Source organism: Neopsephotus bourkii, unplaced genomic scaffold (genome assembly GCF_033783945.1).
Source record: "Neopsephotus bourkii isolate Nb327-2 ecotype Australia unplaced genomic scaffold, CSIRO-AGI_Nbou_v1 NB_31, whole genome shotgun sequence".
NCBI classification, from domain to species: domain Eukaryota; kingdom Metazoa; phylum Chordata; class Aves; order Psittaciformes; family Psittacidae; genus Neopsephotus; species Neopsephotus bourkii.
Genome location: NW_026900548.1, coordinates 447,062 through 465,842, shown reverse-complemented (window position 1 = coordinate 465,842; position 18,781 = coordinate 447,062). Strand labels below are relative to the sequence as shown.

The 18,781-nt window shown below is 43.6% G+C and overlaps 1 protein-coding gene across 7 annotated transcripts in view; it reads right to left on the bottom strand.

Moving 5' to 3' along the window:
- Positions 1–18,781, bottom strand: part of ERBB4 (erb-b2 receptor tyrosine kinase 4) — a 609,586-nt gene that overhangs the window by 274,899 nt on the left and 315,906 nt on the right. For all 7 annotated transcript variants that reach the window (XM_061344620.1, XM_061344647.1, XM_061344630.1 and 4 more), the window contains exon 3: positions 14,746–14,932. In XM_061344620.1, coding sequence (XP_061200604.1) covers positions 14,746–14,932 — 187 coding nt within the window. The remainder of the gene's footprint in view (positions 1–14,745; positions 14,933–18,781) is intronic.

Below are 18,781 nucleotides of genomic sequence, written 5' to 3'. Positions count from 1 at the left end.
GTTCTTATTTGGCTTGGGGAGGCATTAGGCAGGATGGTAGAGAAGCAGGTTTTCAAGTCTTGTTCCTCTTCTTTTCTCCAGACACAAGGTAACAGTGCACCCCCACAGCAAAAGGATTAGTCTTTTTCAGACAGTTTCCTTGCAGAAGGAAGGTACTACTAAGGTATTCGGGCAATACTGGTATCACTTCAAGCTCAAAATGAGGGACAAGATTAATAGGGCACCCCAGCGTTACAGTCAGAGGGTAAAAGACACCTTTTCCCCTAAGTTATCACACTGCTCTTCCTCAAACAAGTACTAACAAATCAGACCTATTCTTCACACAAGGCTTGCATTGATTTACCAAAATCAGTTTTGAAGTCAAGTCAAGTCAGTTCAGCAGGTGGGAAATCCCAAGTGAATGCACTTAGCTTACCTCATCTTAGTTACTGAAATAGACTAAATCAATACAAGGCACTTTTATATGGATTTAGAAGAGCATTCATGCAGGGTTTGTTTCAATTTAAAAAGTCATGTTAAGGAGCAATTTTAGTTAAACCCAAGTAAGGCTTCTTTGTTGGCTATCCTTAAACACTAGATTATAACCCTAATTGCCCACATAAGAAAGCACAGAGGAAAGAAACCCTTGTATCTCTGAGCAGGCTACCCTCAGGCTCTGCATCAGGTCCCACAGAGGATGAATGTGAAATTGGCTATCGAAACCTTGTATCCTCAAGATCTGTTGCTGGGTCAGTGAAACAACTGTCATGCAATGCCAAAAGATGTCAACAGCAGTCACATTCTAACGCTGAGAGAGACAGTGACCTCCTCAAGTAACCTCTGGGATGCTGCAAACAACACAGCTTTCTTCTTCAAGGCTACACCTGTGCTGAGCCAGAAGCAGCAAAGCAGCTTTCTCATACTGCTCATGGAAAGACCTTAGCCTTGGTTTGGACATCAGCAACAGACAAAACAGAGCTTTGAAATGGCCCTGTAGCCATTAAAGTCCTCAGAGACAGGATATCATTTCCATGTCTCATAGTGTCTTTCCTAGGACTGGAATCGTAAGGTAACCTGTCACAACCTGTCTCCATATAGACAAACTTTATGTCTTCCCCAAAACACACAAATTAAAATAAGATGGAGGGCATCTGGCTTCAGAGAAGGATGCAAGAAAGAAGAAGAGATATTACATGTGGATGTTAGAGGATATATGCCCAGGAAGCAGGTGTCCCATTTGGCACTCCTGCTGTGACAAGCAAGCAGTAATCTGCCCCACTCCAATACAGTGGGATGAAAGGTTCCTTCGGCAGAGAAGCACAGAGGCAGCACTGCCACTTCTTCCTCAGACACAAAGCAGCACAGCTGGATAGGCCACTGACAAAACAGTGACTGCAATTATATGTTTTTTCTATTTATACCAGAGGCTAAACTAATAGATAAGAATTTACACCCTGCCACTGCTACCAACCTGAAGGGCAAATGGAGCAGAATGAGGTCAGCAGAAGTCATAGCTCATTCAACCCATCAGCATAGTCAAATTTGCTCAGCAGTTTTGATTATTCTTCCAAATTTCAAGGCTGGTTTCTGGTAGGAAGGTTTTTTAGAAAGGAACGAATAAAAGGCTAAAACTAAAGCCACATTAAGATATTAATAAATCTCCCAACTAGCAAAACTATTCTCTTTATTTGGGAAGTTGAATGCCTCTGAATATTAAATCAAAAACATCCAGCTCTGAACATCTAGAAGTCTTGTTCCTGGATGAAGTGAGGGCTGTAGTGAGATTTACCAAGTTTCCACAGGGCTGAGTGTACAGCCCATGGAATTAAGCTGTTACTGTCACAATCTTTACAATACCCCTCTCACGTCTTCTTTTGACACACATGCAGGTTGCCCTTGCAACCTTACCCTACACATATTTTAGCTTGGTGCCTCCTTTTAAGACATCAAGTCTCACTTAAAGATCAGCACTGTCTTTAGCCTCTGAGTCCAGCCATTGCTAAAGCATTTCACCTGACTGTCCCCTTCACCTGAGAGCAGCACTACAACACACACCTGGAACTGGCCTGTACCAGCACTTAAGTGTGGCCACCAGAAGCACAGCTACCACAAGTAACAGTCAACAGAGGCAAAGAAAACCACAGCCGTGCGGCCACAAGATCGTCATTTCAGAATTCCTACACACCCTGCGTAGGCAAAGAAAAGAACACAAAGACAAGACTCAAGTCCCGCTCTTCCCAGTTCACCCCGTACTCTGAGAGCTTCCGAGCAATGATCCCTCCCACCTCTAGGTGCCTTTGCTGCTTCCCTGACACACCCTCCAAGGGGGGGCTCAGGCATCCATGCTGAAAGCACTAGACCAAGCTGCTGCCTGCACTGCCATGGTACTGACAGCTAAAACCTGGGGGCAGCTCTAGGTAGTGGAGCTGTTACACTGAATCATAGGAAACCAAAAATGGTTTGGGCTGGAAGGGACCTTAAAGCTCATCCAGCTCCAGCCCCCTGCCACAGGCAGGGACACCTTCCACTAGAGCAGGTTGCTCCAAGCCCCTGTGTCCAACCTGTCCTTGAACACTGCCAGGGATGGGGCAGCCACAGCTTCTCTGGGCACCCTGTGCCAGCGCCTCAGCACCCTCACAGGGAAGAGCTTCTGCCTAAGAGCTCATCTCAGCCTCCCTTGTTCTGGCAGGTTAAAGCCATTCCCCTTGTCCTGCAAGCACTTGTAAAAACTCCCTGTCTAGATTTCTTATTGGCCTCCTTTAGGCATTGGGAGACTGTTGTAAGGTCACCCCTGAATCTTTTATTTTCCAGGCTGAACAAGCCCAACTCAGTCTGTCTTCTAACTGAAGAGAAGCATACAACCCCTGGTAAAGAATATACAGACAATGGTGTGGTCTGTAAGAAGAGCCAGCAGTGTGCTTCCATCTTGGGGGAAAGAAACAAATAAAACTTAGGGAGCGTAGTTACCACCATCTCCAAACAAACTGCAATTCCTGCTCAGTCCTGGTGAGGCTGGGAGAGAGCACCAATGCTGTGGAGACACCAGATTCTGGATGCCCTGCCAGTGCTGGTCACTGTCCAACTCTCCCAAAACACAGGTTGTACGTATCAATTCAACACGAAGGATAGTATCTTATCAACCCCTGCTGGTGTCTTCCTCAGCCTTTTCTTACACAGCCTAGGTCACATCCAGCTGTGTCTACCATCAATGAGCTTCCCCTTCAACCACATACAGGACAGGGCACTTTGCCTTTATCCTCCCTGTATTTGTCTTCTCCTTTTTAACAATACCACTTTTTTATTATTAGGAATGGTTGCCCCTCTGCTGCATTACATTTTTTATTAGTATGGATCTTTAACTGGCTGAGGCTTGTAAAGAATTCAAGTATTAGGGTAGATAATCATTACTATATCATGGAAATAAAACACCATAGATGAGAAACCCACTTGCCAGGCTGCACATCCACTTTGCTTCTTATACAAAACCAGTAAAGTGTAAAAAGTAGACTGGGGACTGGACCCTCACGCCTGGTCGTGATCGAGTTCATTCTCCAAAGATCACCACAAAGTTTGCCACTAATTCAGGTGCACTATCTCAGTGTTGCTTTGGCTTAAAAATAAAAGGAACCAGCATGCTTTTATAGAAGAAATTACAACAACAGTAAACCAAGGGCACTGCTCCAAGATACGGCGTGCTTCTGCATTTAATTCTGCACTCCAGAACCAGAGACATGCAGCGAGCCTGGAGCTCATCATACTGCTTCAAGATAACCAGAGATGCACAGAAGTTAGGGCTGTGAATCCAGTATAACCTCAGAAGTGATTGCTGCCTGCCCTAGGGACACTCACAGTAGTCTGAAGCTAGGGTATGGGTTAAGCATGGCAGCAAGCAGCTCTCCAGAAAAGACAATTTACCCTGCCAAGAAACAGGTAGCTCATGTCAAATCACATTGACAGACCTGCACCACAACCAGAGCTGAGCTGATTCATTTGCAATTTGCTCTGCATATCTGTTTGCATTGAACACACGCTTACAACAAAGGAAATATCTTATGACTGATACTGGGATGAAGTATGAGCAGTAAACAACTTCTAAATCCTTTTTAAGGTTTTTTTAAACCCTTTCATTTCCCAGACCAGGTAAACAAGCCAAGAGCAGATACTTCAGTGAGCTCAACTCTGATGGAAAGCAAAATTCAGTCTAAACCAGATTCAATTATTATTGTTTGATTAATAAGAATTAGTTTGATTTGTTTGGTTCAACATGTGAGGTCAGTTACAGAAGAAAGCCCAAAAAAGTTATTAAACATCCTAAATTATGTATCTGTTTAACATAGCTGTTAAATATCCTATCATTTTCACTTTGAAATGAAAGATGGTCCTTTACAATTCCAGCACTTTCTCCCTTCTTTTTCAAACTCCTCCTTCTTCATTTTTTTTTTTACATGCTGTAATGTTACAGTAGCTCTCAAAAGCTCTGCTACTGGCTCTAACTGATGTCTACATACAAGAGATTGGAGCAGGTGAACTTCGTTCACGCTGTCTTGGCAAGAACATCTTGAACTGCTGCAGTTAAACTCAGTCTCTGCACCAGGCCCTCAGGTACCTGTGCCCAGAGCCATTTTCAAAGCTGACTGACTCTACAGCCCTGTGATGGAACCAGCTCCCAGAGCTTGCACAGCCTTCATCATCAATCTGAGTGTATGCCCAGATGACCAGTTAAAAACCAACACAACACCCCCCTCACCCTCCCCCCAACACCACAATCTTCTCCCTCCAGAACAGTAGACAGAGATGTCTTTGATGCTGCCCTTCCTTCTGTGCCCCAGGGTCAGGAGTAGCTGCTGTTTCAACCCAAAGCACGTGGCTGTGCTATTTCTGACGGGCAGAAGCAGAAGCCAGCTCCTCGGGGAGCTCCAGCGTGAGCATGGCAATTGTACGGCGACTGGATGGATGGATGTGCTTTTGCTTCTAAGCTTTAAAGAAATGAAAGCACATCTATGAAAGTTTCAGCAAGGGGAAAAAATAAAGCAGAAAAAAAGGCAAGGCAAAGGGGTTTCAGAGAAGACAGCCCCTTGAGCGATTTCCAAACATCAAAGGCCTCTAGCGTGTTCTCCTCATCTGAAACCTTTGTTCCCCCACTCTATGCCTGCAGGCACATTCTAGCGATGCAGAAAAGGCTCCTGCAGCACATGGACAGCTCTGTGTCCACACGCATTACCTGCCTCCAGCTCCGATTACCTCACGCTGTCACTTCAGACCAATCAAAGCTCCTTTTCCGTGGTGTGAAGCTGGGTGGGACCAACCAGGGAGTCTCAACTCCCAGGGAACTCCAGTAGGTCTGTATCAGACACGCTCCTGCCCAGCCTGTCTGCTCCTTCACCCATAAAGCAGGTACGGTTCAGGTGAGTGCTTCTGCTGCACCATTACATTGACCGGCACATACCTGGGTGTTTCCCACTTCCCTCCCTTTGTTCACACGGTGATTCCTCTTCTTCTAGAGTTTGCATTTCTCTTCTGATGCTCTCCTCAAGGTTAGCTTTTCCCACCTGTCTCTGTGTTTGCCTCCACGGCTTTCCCCAGTGTTTACAGTGCACACTTACAATCCCAGCATGTCCAGCTGCATGGAACTGCTGCCCTTGAACACATCCCTGCCATCATGTGCACTCCTGTGGGCAGGGCATGGGTAGAGAACAAAGAGGGCCACAAAGGGTCTTTGAAGACAACTGTAACTGTCAGTCCATTTTACTTCACCCAGTCACACAAGGAAAGCTCCTGACGGTAAAATCCTTGCTCCCCATTAGGGATCAACTGCAGTTATCTGTGTGCAAATTCAGAAGCAGCGCTTATGTGGGTGAGCTAACAGGTGTTTTCCTCAGCCTGGAAATTGCAGGCAGGACCTGTCAGCATAGCACTGCAGATGGGTTCAATCTGTTAGAGCTTGCTCTTTCATAGACTAACACACCACACATGCTCATAACAGCAGCATGCCCCTTTCACATCTCAACATACAAAGCTTGTGTGCTCAAACTCAGGCTCAGATCAACTCTTAATGGACTGCTGCTCACTCCTCACCCTGCACTGCTGAACCTCCAGTGGCTGCTGCAGACCTGCTCAGGTTAGAACAACCCCACAGTGGTTTTGTTGAGCCTAGTTCCAGTGCTGGCCAGGCTGAGACAAAGCAGCTTGGGGTGGAGCTGAGCAAGCAGAAGGAGGGAGCCTCTGTCAGCCTGCTGGCAGCCAAGGCTATGTGACACTTGCCCCTGTGCTGTGTCTGGGATGGCTTCTCTACCTCCTCAATCTTCAGGGTCTTCCCTGGAGCTAGATGTAGTAAATGAAACAGTCGGGGGTTCACTGCCTCTCCAATCTCATCATACAGGGTTTCTAGGGGATTTCAGTTGCGAATGACATGAAAATGAACAGGCATGAAAATACCCTAGGAACAGCAATTATTTCTACCACGTAACCCTAGAGGTCTAATCCAACCTTCTTTGAACTCAGTGTAACTTTTGTGTTCACAATAATAGTTCCCTAGACCCCAATTCCTTATTCCTGTAAGTCGACAAGAAAAGCTAGAAGAGGGAGCTTACTCCTGGATTGGGTAAGTATGTGCTACCTTGCACACATACACTGCCAAAGCCACTGCAATACCTTTGCTAAGCTTTAAGTAAAGCCACTAAACTTGCCACCAGATCCTCACAGTTTCATGCCATTTTGAGCCCTAGATGTCAGCAACCCCACATTGCTGGCTGGTCCCTCCGCCCCACCAGTGCTCACAGCTCACATCACTGCTGTGGGTGGTCAGAGAGCACCCACCACCCGTGAGGCAACTGAAGAAGGCATTGTGCTCAGTAGCCTGCCTGTTCCTAGGGAGTGCTGATAAGTTACATTCCCCGTGTAACACAAGACTCTAATTATCTTACAAAAGCTCCTAATTCCTTGTCAGCTGTAGCCTGTCAGAAGGAAATAAGAAAATCAATAAATTCAGAGGACTGTAGAGAAAAAGAGGGAAAAGAAAGAAAAAACACACTGAAATGAACACTTTTTTCACTCATCAAAACTGAAGAAGATTACTACTGGAGTAGCAAGCCTACTACCTAGTCAAGACCAGAACTTGGCCTGGGCTCTACAACCCAACTCTTTCTTTTCCAAGCAGGTGGGGAGCTGGGTTATATTTTTTCAGCAGTGCTGTTGCTATGAACTGTGCCATTTCTTCCCGACTGGAATGCTGATTGCATTTTGCTTGAAGTATAGTGTAGCTCAATACAGATCTGTCTGCCAAAGTTGGATGTTCTGAAATGCCACCCATTCCTGACCTGTGTGATTGAAATGGAGGGATTACTGTGTTCAGATATTTAAGCATGTGGCTAGAGAAATCCCTGTGCTGCTAAAGCTCTCGATTCACTGAAGTCAGGCAGAGCTACTCGCTCCATTACTGGAAGGCTTCAGTATTACTGGAAGGCTTCAGTATTACTGGATTTATCTTGATTGCCCGAATTTCTAAAGAGCTAAAGGGTGTTTCACACCTCCAGAACACGGAGGATTTTTTACTTCATAATTGAAAAAGGTACAGATAGAGAGAACTACTGCAGAGAGGCAGAAAGCAGAAACTGCCAAAAATGAATGGCATTATTATTTTACATGCCATATCAGGTGACACTGGTAACATAAGTGGATGTATTTTATAATGACATTTAAACTAACATTTGTCACTGTTAAAAGCTGAATTCCACATCACACCACATCCTTTAATTAAAGTAGGCAAGTGGCTCTGTTGTAGAAGTGGTGATTCACAACAGAAAGCAGCAGAGGCGTAGGTTCCCACAGGGCTATGAAGGATTTCCCATATCTACTCTAAACCCCAGTGCTTCCTCCCAGTCCAGTACCCTTCTTTACCCAGCAGCCACATAACTATGACCCTGAAATCCCAGAACGATGTGCTTCTGTTTGCAGAGACCACAGTTCGACAGGAGTGTCCATGTTGCTGGGCTGTTTAGACTGAGCACAGTATCCAAGTGGTGCAGGTAACACTGTTTCGAACGCAAGCTAGGCTTGATGTTAGCTCTAGGATCCCTGTACAGAGCTCCGCTGTGTGGTGTAGACATGCCCTGAGTCAGCTGTCATTAGCGGGTATCAATCCTGACAGAGAACCCTGAACACAACATCTGTAAAGGGCTTAAGTGGGAGTTAGGCACTAGTTAGCTTATAAATTAAAGCATGAATTAAATTATCCACTGAAGAAAGTAAAGGGCAATTTAAATTTCAGTTCATTATGAAGTCAAAGCAAGGAAGCCAATTTACACCAGCTAAGGATTTGGCTTAGTTTCTCCTCCCTGTGATTTTAAGCCCTGTTCTGTTGCAGGAGAGGATGTGCAACATGAAGTTATCCTGCTGCATGACACTGGAGACTTACATCAAACATTCTATATAGTATTTTCAATAAACTGTTTCAGACCTTTTGCAATCCACTAGATACGTTGTGTAGTTTATGTGAAAATATGGGGGGGCAAGGGGATACCCACAAACAACTTTATGTGAGAACCTTTGAAATTCCAGTTAAATACATTTACAAATATATCACTATTATGAGCAGCTTTTTTGTTTAGTTCCTTGTCATCATCATTCCAAAGAAGGCTGCCCATTTCTAACACTAGAGACAGAACTGAAAATAGTAAAATGCTCTGAAATTAGGAAAACTGAGTGTAAACTATTGATCACTAAGTTGCAAAGAATTGTAGACATTAGTGTGATGTAAAAAACAATGTCCCACTCTTGTTACTGAACACAGTAAACTCATAGTATTAATCTCACGGGTTCAAAATCAGTATTTATTTCTGGCTGCATACAATATACCTATTTGCCCTATTTGCCTTGAAAACACCTGTGAGCAACTTTCTGGAGCTGGAGGCAGTTGCTCCTCAGGTTGCAGGTCCCTTATCTGGGATTCCGCAGGGCCAAGTTAGCAGAGGTAAGCTGAGGAGTGCCTGGCAGTGTTTGTAGGCACTGATGCCAACTGGCAGAGAGCAGCCTGAATCCATGCTAGAAACTGTCCTTGTGCTCAGCACAGGGCAGCTGTATACCAGCTGCCAGCAGAGATCAGCCTCTGGACTCTCCTGGCTGTCAGATCATGCCCGTGAATGTCCGAGGGGAGCAGTAGCTGGAATAGGGTAATACTGTTTTCCAGGACATAGTCTCACTGTCCTGGGGGAGAGGAAACAGCCATGCTCATTTCATTTAACAGCACGGGGGCAGCCACAGCCCTGATCTTTCGCTCCATAGAGACGAGGTGAGAAAGGGAAACCCATGGCACTGTGCCCCCGTGGTCTATGCCACCACACGGATGAGCCCTCCTTTCCCAAGGGAAGCACAGCCATGCTGGAGGTATTCCTTCCTTTTCCTCTACCCACTGGCCAGTCAGCAAAGCTGTGCTGGGATACAAATGCCCCTGTGGTCAGTGCAGCTCTGAGGATACAGGAAAATGAGCACTCCTGGGTAGTTACAGAGCTACTGCAGCTTCCTCTCCAGGGCAGTCAACAGCAGCAGCCCTGCACGCAGAGGGGACCAGGGGGATGCTTTACAGAAATCTCTCATTCCTGCATGTATCCTAGCAACACCTCTCCGAGGTTAGAGATGCAATGGCTTTGCCACCTGTTGCATAGGAAGCCTGAGGCAAGTTACATATTGCTTTCTTCCCAGCTCGTCCCACTAGTATGAAGCCACAGCAATAAAGGAACACGCCACAAACAGGCACAGGCCGGCCTCCTCTGCTGGGTGCCACACACAGGTATTCACAGCTCTGTAATTACATCAGAAATGTGCATGTGGGCCAAGGAAAGGTTCTGCTGACACAGGCTGAGGGCTTTCTGATCAAGGCAATAAAAAGGGGGTGTCCTTAATCCCTGCTTAATTTGCAGTCACACAGTGCTGAAAGAGCTCAGGTCCTGAGCAGGTATCTAAATAAGATCTCCAAAAGGGTTGTAGGTCCAAAAAGAGCACAGTGAACAAAACTGAAAGAAAATTCAACCCCTCCTATGCCCTCCCCTTCAACTTCATTGTGCTGCAATATAATTATGGTGAATGATACACCACCACAAAAACCCAAAACAAGAGACTGGCTGAGAGGTTGAAAAGGTCACCTTTTCCATACAAGATGATGTTCTTCTCCCACTACCCCTTAAGAGTTTTTATTTCCTCATGGGGGGGGACAGGATATTGAAAATGTTCTAGAAATGATCACAGAATTTAAAAATTCTGTTTTACGGAAGAATTAAAAAAAATTGAATCACAATTCTAAAAAATAAAACACAAGACAAACATCTGTAGGAGGGGAAATGGACAACGTATCACCTTTTACACCCAGTAAAGATGGTCCTTTTTCTACCATTCTCCTCCCCATCAAATTTGATTTCTTTTCTTTGACTATCACTGAACAAGTCCCTTCAGCTACAATATTAACTTGTGACTTGAACCTCATTTTATCTTAATTTACTATTTATCCACATTCCTGCAAAACAAGCAAATAGGAAACTATGGATTTTTTTCTGGGTTCTTTTTCTGCTACTGAACTAATCACTGCTGAGTCAATTTTATTCTAATATAGTAAAGGAATTCAAGAGTTGCAGAGGCACACACAAGGGGAGCCTCTGTCCTCAAGGCCAATAGGGAAGATGAGGTTATCACTGCTCAGTCAAAGATACATCATTTGCTGTAGATGTCTCTCATTCATCTTCACTCAGAGGAAAATATGGGATACTTCATAAGTGGTTTTGGCACTTGTGAGTTATCCCTCTTTCCTCACTCATGAAGATAAATGCCATAATGAAATGCAGCCATCAGGTATTCTCTGTATTTGGAGTACTCAAACTGTGAATGACGATTATACCTTTTCATTGGGTAAGTTAAGGTTGACTGCCTGGCTAGCTGGGGAAGACAGGAATGATTTGCACTAGCTCACAGGCAATGAATGGAAGAAGGTGGCATACCTTCTCCCTCAGCATCAGTTATTCTGCTAAACCCAGGCTGAACAATACGTTCAGTATGTCAAACCTCCTATTCACTTTAAGGCTACTTGGCAGCTGAATCTGCAAGCTGAGATAAGTAAGTCCAGCTGAGATAGCAGCAGCCACTTCATTAGTTCAATGTCTGTTTGGTTTTGACGCTTTTGTGGAACCATTAACTGCATTTCTCTAACAAGGGAGAAAAGTAGCTTTTTCAGGTGAGATTTATTGCAAGTGTCATGAGTTTTAGGATGTGGTCCTATCCTGCACTACACAAACAAAAACTCCCCTTCAGGTTGACAGATATCAGGAGTGAGAACTGAATCATGTTTCCTGGGTGAGATAAGACTTAATGCCTTCATAGCTGTCACTTCTTTTTATAGTGTATGGAAAGAAATTCAAGCATTCAAAGTTACATTTAAATATGAAAACATGACAGACATATCTAGCAATAAAACACATCTGGTAACAAAACAGCGTAAATAATGCAATGGTACTGCACAGGAGGCCAAAACCCTGTCTCTGGCTAAGTCTGAGGATAACCTGCAGGTGACACCAGCTTCCTCATTTATTTAATACAGGGAGTAGAGTTTGTAGTTGTATACTTCACAGTACTGGGCAGAAATACCCTCAGGAACCCATCGTCCAGCACTGCACAAATAAGAACAGAACTTCCCAAATGTCCGTGAACAAGGCAAAAGCACTAGAAAGACAGTTCTTCACACACAAGGCAAGAATTAGGTTCATATTTTATTCAAGTGCAAGACATGCACCATTCAGCGTCCATCTCTTGAAATCTGCAGCAGACTTGAAGGATGCAAACTCAGAGGGGCTGCTTCATCTTAAATTTAATAACAAACCACTGGTTGTGTATGACGTAAATATGGAGCAGTTGGTAGACACAGGATAAGTTCAGACATAGCTGGTTTATCACAGCTGCACCACGCGCAAGATCACCGACTCCCATGTCCACCAGTCGTTTTTATGCAGCTACTAATGCTAAAGATGTGTAAGGAAAATAAATTAAGTATTAGTATGCTCCAGGGAGAGCATCTGCAATGACAGGCAGGTTGGGAGTTAAAATAGGCAGGTGCATCCTAACCAGTATACAAAATGGTCAAAGAACAGCTGCTGATGAGACTCGGGAGGCCCTGCACATGCTATCTAGAAAATATTAAGAGTATTTTGAAGCACGCACTGGCTTATTTTCAGCACCCAGAAGCTATTTTAAGTGCTCAGTGGAGACAAGCTAGTGTTATTAGGGCAATTCTCTTCGAAGAGACAACAATACATTTAGAGCCAAATAATCCTATCAGGGGCCTTTGTAAACACCTAAATCAGATGAAGTGGCTGTGATGATCTCGTATTGGGGAAGATTCAGCAGCTGAGCCAAGGCAGGTTTTCTTATGACACTTGGAAAGAAAGTCAAGCTATTTGCTGGGCAGTTTTGGCGCCATGCCTATCACGTACAAGCAGCTTCTAGAGAGAATCTCTGGAGTATGAGGAGCTGCCTAGCTGTTTCAGTGAGAAAAATCTTGAAAAAAAGACTACAAAATAAAGGTTTTTACCTTACTGAGCAGCAAAGCCATAGCTAAACAAGCACTGAAAGTACAACCCTTGCCTCCTGGCAAAACAACAGCCTTAGACCCAAGAGGAAAGGGTTCCAGTCTTTCTCCGGCCTTGGCTTCACGTCATCTCTGTCTTCAGTGTCACCCAGTCTAGTGACCTTTACAAAGCCTTTTGAGACCCACAGTTGAGACAAGGGGAGAAGGCACAAAATTACAAGATGGGATATAGAAATCTTTAGAAGTAGCTTTAAGTAATGTTAAGTTTGATGGTTTTGTAACAGTAGCAATGGAAAATTACTGAGGTGCAGGGTACATAGAGAAAAATATATAGAGAGAGTGCAGCTAGAGAACATACTGAGAATTCTCACAAGATAAATTGTTATAGTTGACATAGCTTTAAGAAAAAAACAGCCTAGAAAAACAGGACACAGGGATAAGGGGTATTTGGGAACGCAGGTGTCCAGGATGGGCTACAGTTAAACTAACTGATAAGTAGGAGGATGGGAGGATTATTATGCCTCTGGTGCTAATGAACCAATTAAACTGGTATGAGCATCTACTGAGCGTGCTTCAAAGGCTGCCAGAAGTGATGAAGATTGCTGGAAGAAGTAAACGACCCTCAGAGACCACCACCATGATTCTGTACGCATGCAGGGAACGCATACAGGGAAAATGATGTAATCCATATGTAGCCTCATGAATATGTATGTATGCCCAGGGACTATATAAGGATGGCTTGTATGACAATATGGGGACACACGTTAGGAGGAGTTATCCCGCGTATCTCCCGGTGCCGCAATAAAGAATACCTGCTTGTCAGCTTGAAAACTTTGTTGGCAAGTTTGTTCCTGGAGTTTTTTCTCCAAATCACAGTCAAGAAAAAGTATATGAAGAAAGAGATAATACTACTGTTACCTGACGCTATAGCTCTGTATTATGTGAAGGATAGTCACAATGAACACCCTAAATCAGAAAGACAGGAAGAAACAGAACAGACGAAGAGGAAATTGGCTTATGAAAGTGATAGGAGTAGATAGCAAGGATTTTCAGACCTTGGAAATCACTCTGATATCAGCATGACGGTCTCAGTAAAGGAAGTTGTTAAAAGCATGACCAGAAAAATGAGCATGATCAGAAACAGTCAACCAAAGCTGTTTTAGTTTGTAAAGTGTTTCAAGCCTCCTTTCCCCTCCTCTTTCCCCTCCTCTTTTTGAAAGCTTTGCTGCACAGCCTGGTGAGGGAACTGGAAGTACTTGTGTGCTGCTCTGAATATTGCAACACAAAAAAAGCAAAGGGTGAAGGGCGCCTAAATATAGTTCAGAAGGCTCCCACCTCTTTGTACTCTGGGTCAAACATCACATCCAGGTCAGGTCACTGACTTTGAGTCAGCTTTTAGCCACTAGCAGAAGGCTATTCCACAATCACCAAATCTTAGGGAAGAAATTAACATAACTGATGAGGAACCAGGTATAAATAAAATACTTTTAGTGAACTCCCTAAAAAGAGTTTGCAAATGTCTGCACTTTATTAAGTTACAGTCCAGTGATATTTAGCCAATTTTTAATGACCTAAACCACTGACTGCAGATTCTCAGCTGTGAGAAATGAAATGCTGATCTATCCTACATCATGATCCAGCCCTAAGTTTGCAGATGAACATAAACCAATGAACTTGGCTTACATTTTTGTCTTAAGAAGCATTTTCCCCCCATATATAATGCACTATTTTTGCTTAGAAAAAGAGTTCTCTACCACACTGTTCCTGTCCCCCCTCACCCTCCAGTGCAGCCACAAAAGAGACACAGCAGCAAGAGCAGAGGCAGAGGGGATACTAAAGCTAAGCTAACTTGGCAGAAAGCATGTAACCTGAAGCAGCACACGTGCAATAACCAAGGATCACAAGGAAACCAACATGCTTATGATACCAAAACTAAGGAAAAAACTCTTCTACTCTTTCAACAACTGTTTCTGTTTCAAATACACAGCTTGGCATGACTTCCATACACAACCTTTGATCAGCATTGCAAAACGTACAGTTGTGAACCAAAATAAGAATGAAGTACCAACAAACCTCTCGAGCAACCAACAGCTGCAAGCAGCTCATGGTGCACAATGCAAGAGACTGAGAACTTTGGGGCAAAAATTCAACAAGCTCACTTGGGTTCTTGCAACTGATCCATCACATTTGCAAGTTTCCCTTACCCGTCAAGTTCTTCAGGCCAAGTTCCCTGAGTCCAAAGTTACCATCCTTTCTGTAGTTGAGAAATATTGCCAAGGCATAGCGCTCTTCATAGAGTTTGGTCCCACGAACGATGCGCAGGTTCTCCAGAGGCAAGTATTCAAACTGATTCAAAGCCACCAAAACATAGCCCGTGACTTCTCGGATAGACTGAAACACAAGAATGAAACAAGCACATTAGAAATGGTCCATTTTGAATTGTTCTCATTTTCTCATTCAGTGGATGGTTTAGTATGATACGCTGGTACCCAATGAAAGAAAAAGAACACAGAAAAACCCCAGAAAACTTTGGATACGGATTCTATTTCAGCTTATTGATTTTAAGCACTTTCTTCTTTTTCAATGTAACTGAGTTTCTAGACATAGTTGTTTGAAAAGTAGAAAATAAAGGGATTCTTCCCAGTTTTCTTAAACTGTAGCAAAAATTCACATTAAAGCATTAAAGCTGCATGAAAGGATGACTTTGTACAACTCAAAGCAGAGAGCAAGTTAAAGGCCCCTACAGTACATGAGCAGAATCCAGTGGGGCAATGGCACAGTTCAGGTAAGATAGCACTGGGTATTTCAGGGTGAGACAGAAGGGACACAACATGGGGTAAGAGACACCTCTGGAAAAGCTCATCACTGAACAGGAATGGATGGTAAACATGGGGGACAGGTTTGGAAGAGTAAATAAAGATAAGGCCCATACGTATCAACACACACTTTCATACTTCTAAATGAAATCAATCACTGAACATTTGCAAAGATTCAACTTCTGGTTTCCTTTGGAAATGCTACAACCCTATGTGCTATATAACCCAGACTTTGATCAAAACCACCATCAAAACCTTTAGCAAAATGACTGGTGCACCTTTGGGTTATCTGAAATCTTTGTTTGCTTTAGACAAACTATTCAGCCACCCTCCTGACTGACTGCCTGGACTGTAAAGGGGAAAAACCACCCCACAATCCAAAACTTAGATTTTTTCAAAGTACAAAAGATTAACAGAACTAAGAGGGGTTTAGAAAGAAAAAGAAAAGATTTTAAAGTATGTTCTTTTAGAAAATAAAGTTCATTTTAAAGAACTTAAATAAATGGCCTAGAAATCTGCAAACACATAGAGCCCCACCATCCTCAACAGGACTTCATACAGACTGAAGAATGCTCCTGCTCCCAGAAACTGATCCTCCATGTTGGAAAGGGTGTCTCAAATACAGTTTTCAAACCTCACCTAACTGCATGCCCACAACAGCCTGCAAACACTGTGTACATGCATGTTTATGTGAATACCTACATACAGTAGGCAGAAATTGACATAAGTTGTGTGCTTATGTGGATGCATGTGCTTTTCTCTTCCCTTTTGCAATGTCAATACCTAAAACAATACATAAAAAGAGAAATTCTGCTTAGAGTAATGGGCACTGGCTACAGGTAACATGATGGGGACACCAGTAAATATTGTAATAAACAGGGGAACACAAGCAGGCATCAAATTCAATGTGTTGTGTATGTATTATTGCTAAAGAAAAGCAACATGGATTTGCAGCACAAAGGAGAAGCTTCTGCCTTGCTGGTTCAGCGTAGTTGCCATGACTTCATATGTAAATGTGCAAGTGCCTTTTAATTAGGTTTATAAAAGTTCATCAGATTATTAAGAAGTATGGCAGTATATATAAGGAAGGGTTTATATGCCACAAAATCTATGCTCGACTTGTCCTTCTGAAGTCAAACATCTGCACTCAGCAGAAGCTGCTGAAAAAGCTCTGGAGCTATTTCAAAACTTTCTTGGCATCTAAACAGAGAACAGGACTTTGATGAGAACCCAGCTAGGTTGAGAAGTACGGTTCAGTAGCTCAATATTAACTGTATACCCTGGGACACTGATTCCACTGTAATTAGAAGCTTTCCAGCACTTTCATGGTAGATCTTTGCTTTCAGATCTTTCATCTTAGCCAGTTTAGTCAGGAATTTGGTTTTCATTGTACACAAAAATCTCCTTAGGCTGCCTTTTGCAGCCTCTCTTCAGAACTGAGGGACTATTAAAACTGGATTCATGGATTCAATCTCTCCACTGGTATTCCAGGGACACTGTGATAGCTCTAATTAATTTAAAGGGATGTTTAACTTGGAACTGAACTGAAAAAAAACAACCCTAAAAGCAGTTCCAAAACTGCATCTGACCAAGTCCTCCTTGCCAATTTTTGTCACTTATAAAGCATGTTTTCTATTTTTAGGGTAGGTCTCATTCACTGCTGAATGGCAAATCCACCTGAAACAGCCCTAATTCAGCATGGCACATACACACACTCAGCAGCAAATCTTCATTCCAAAGTTTAAAAAGAGGAGAAAAGGACAAAGTCTTCTTGCTGATAACTGTGAACTACTCCTGAAGCCCTGTACTTTGGTTCGTTGGTTTGTCAGACTGCAATGACAAATTATGGCAAGCATTTTAACAAGCAAGAGGGTCCTTTCTAGTCCCATGGCTTTCATTGTATCGCAATGCCTATTTATTTACCAGAGAAACAGCCACATTAATCCTTGCAAAAAAGAATTAGGAAAATAAACCAAAAGGTTTCTAATTTACTGGAACACAGCAGCCTGACTGACCCAGTCTAGCGGTATCTTATATTAATTTGGGGTTATTTTAATTTTTCATTCAACTATAACTGGAAAAAGGCAGAGCATTCACGTGCTTTTGCAGGATGGTGTTGTTTTCTGACTGGTCCAGCTTGAAAACTCATACTGGGAGCCCAGCAGGCAGCTCAGGTTTTGGCCACTCTTGGCCAGCACTGTCACTTTACCAGTCACTGCAAGTTTTGACATGATGCTTACTGAACGTGGACACCTGCCCACTTGGAGCGCACTCCAAGCCCTGCTGGAGTCACTGCAAAGACACCTCTTGGCTCCCATGCAGACTCACAAATCCTCACACCAGACGGGATCAGCCAGCTTGATCTCCTCCTCTGCAACTCATGCCACAGTTAGGCGTGATTTGAACCTCTCACCCTGTGAATACACAGCTTTCCTGTTCAGGTACCCTGAACTCAGGTATCCTAATACTCTATTTGAGCTGCTTTTGCTACAGCATTAATCTGCACTCCCCCAAGGAGGTGGAGTGACTCATAGCAGTGGCAGTTTGAGCATCACCTCCTAGTTTGATTCTCCTGCTAGGGCTGGAGGTCCTTGCAAAAACACATTTCTTATGAGTCCCTCAGGAAAAGGGGAGACAATGATGTAAATAATGGCATTTTGTTCCCAAAACCTACAACTGGAATGAAAGAGGTAGATTAATAGGCAACAGACTTAAATCTAAAAGCTTCTGATGGGTAAAACCAAATGAACTCTGGCAACCTCCGTTCTGCATTGTTGACCACTATTATCCACCAGGACTCCTCTCAAACCCCATTACAGCATTATTTTGACTGAATTCCTGGTCAGGATGGTCTGGCTTTTCCTCATCACCTTTCCATCTTCTGAGACATGACCTGTTATGCGAACAACTCACCTACTGAGGCAGCAACAGGCAAACACTCGCATAGCACTGCTGCTGCCTCGGTAAACACATTTTGGCTCCCCAAAGCTGCTCATGCTGAGCAGCAGGAATAAACACATAGATTTCAACGATGAAAAAGTGAAACTCACAGGCTCCTGTCGGGAAGGGACAATGAACACTGTTCCTCAAGCCCTCCAAGCACATGCCTAGCCATTCAAAAGCTGATGAGGAGACACCTCTGAGGACACGAAAGCCAAAGGTGTCTGCTCCTCTGACCAGGCCTGTTAGGTATCAGATCCTGAAGTAATAAAAGGCATGCTTCTAGCAGAAAACAAAAAGAGTGTATGTGTAAGGGGGGAAAGTATTAATCCTTCACAAGTCTAAAGCCTCACGAGCTGCTTTAAAACCACACCAAGACATAGGATTCAAGTCTGACATATTTACTGCTGCTCTTCACCTACATTTTTGGACAGGAGATGAGTACTCGTGCTCCACAGCCTGCTGTTCCTAAGGCTCAGCGCTG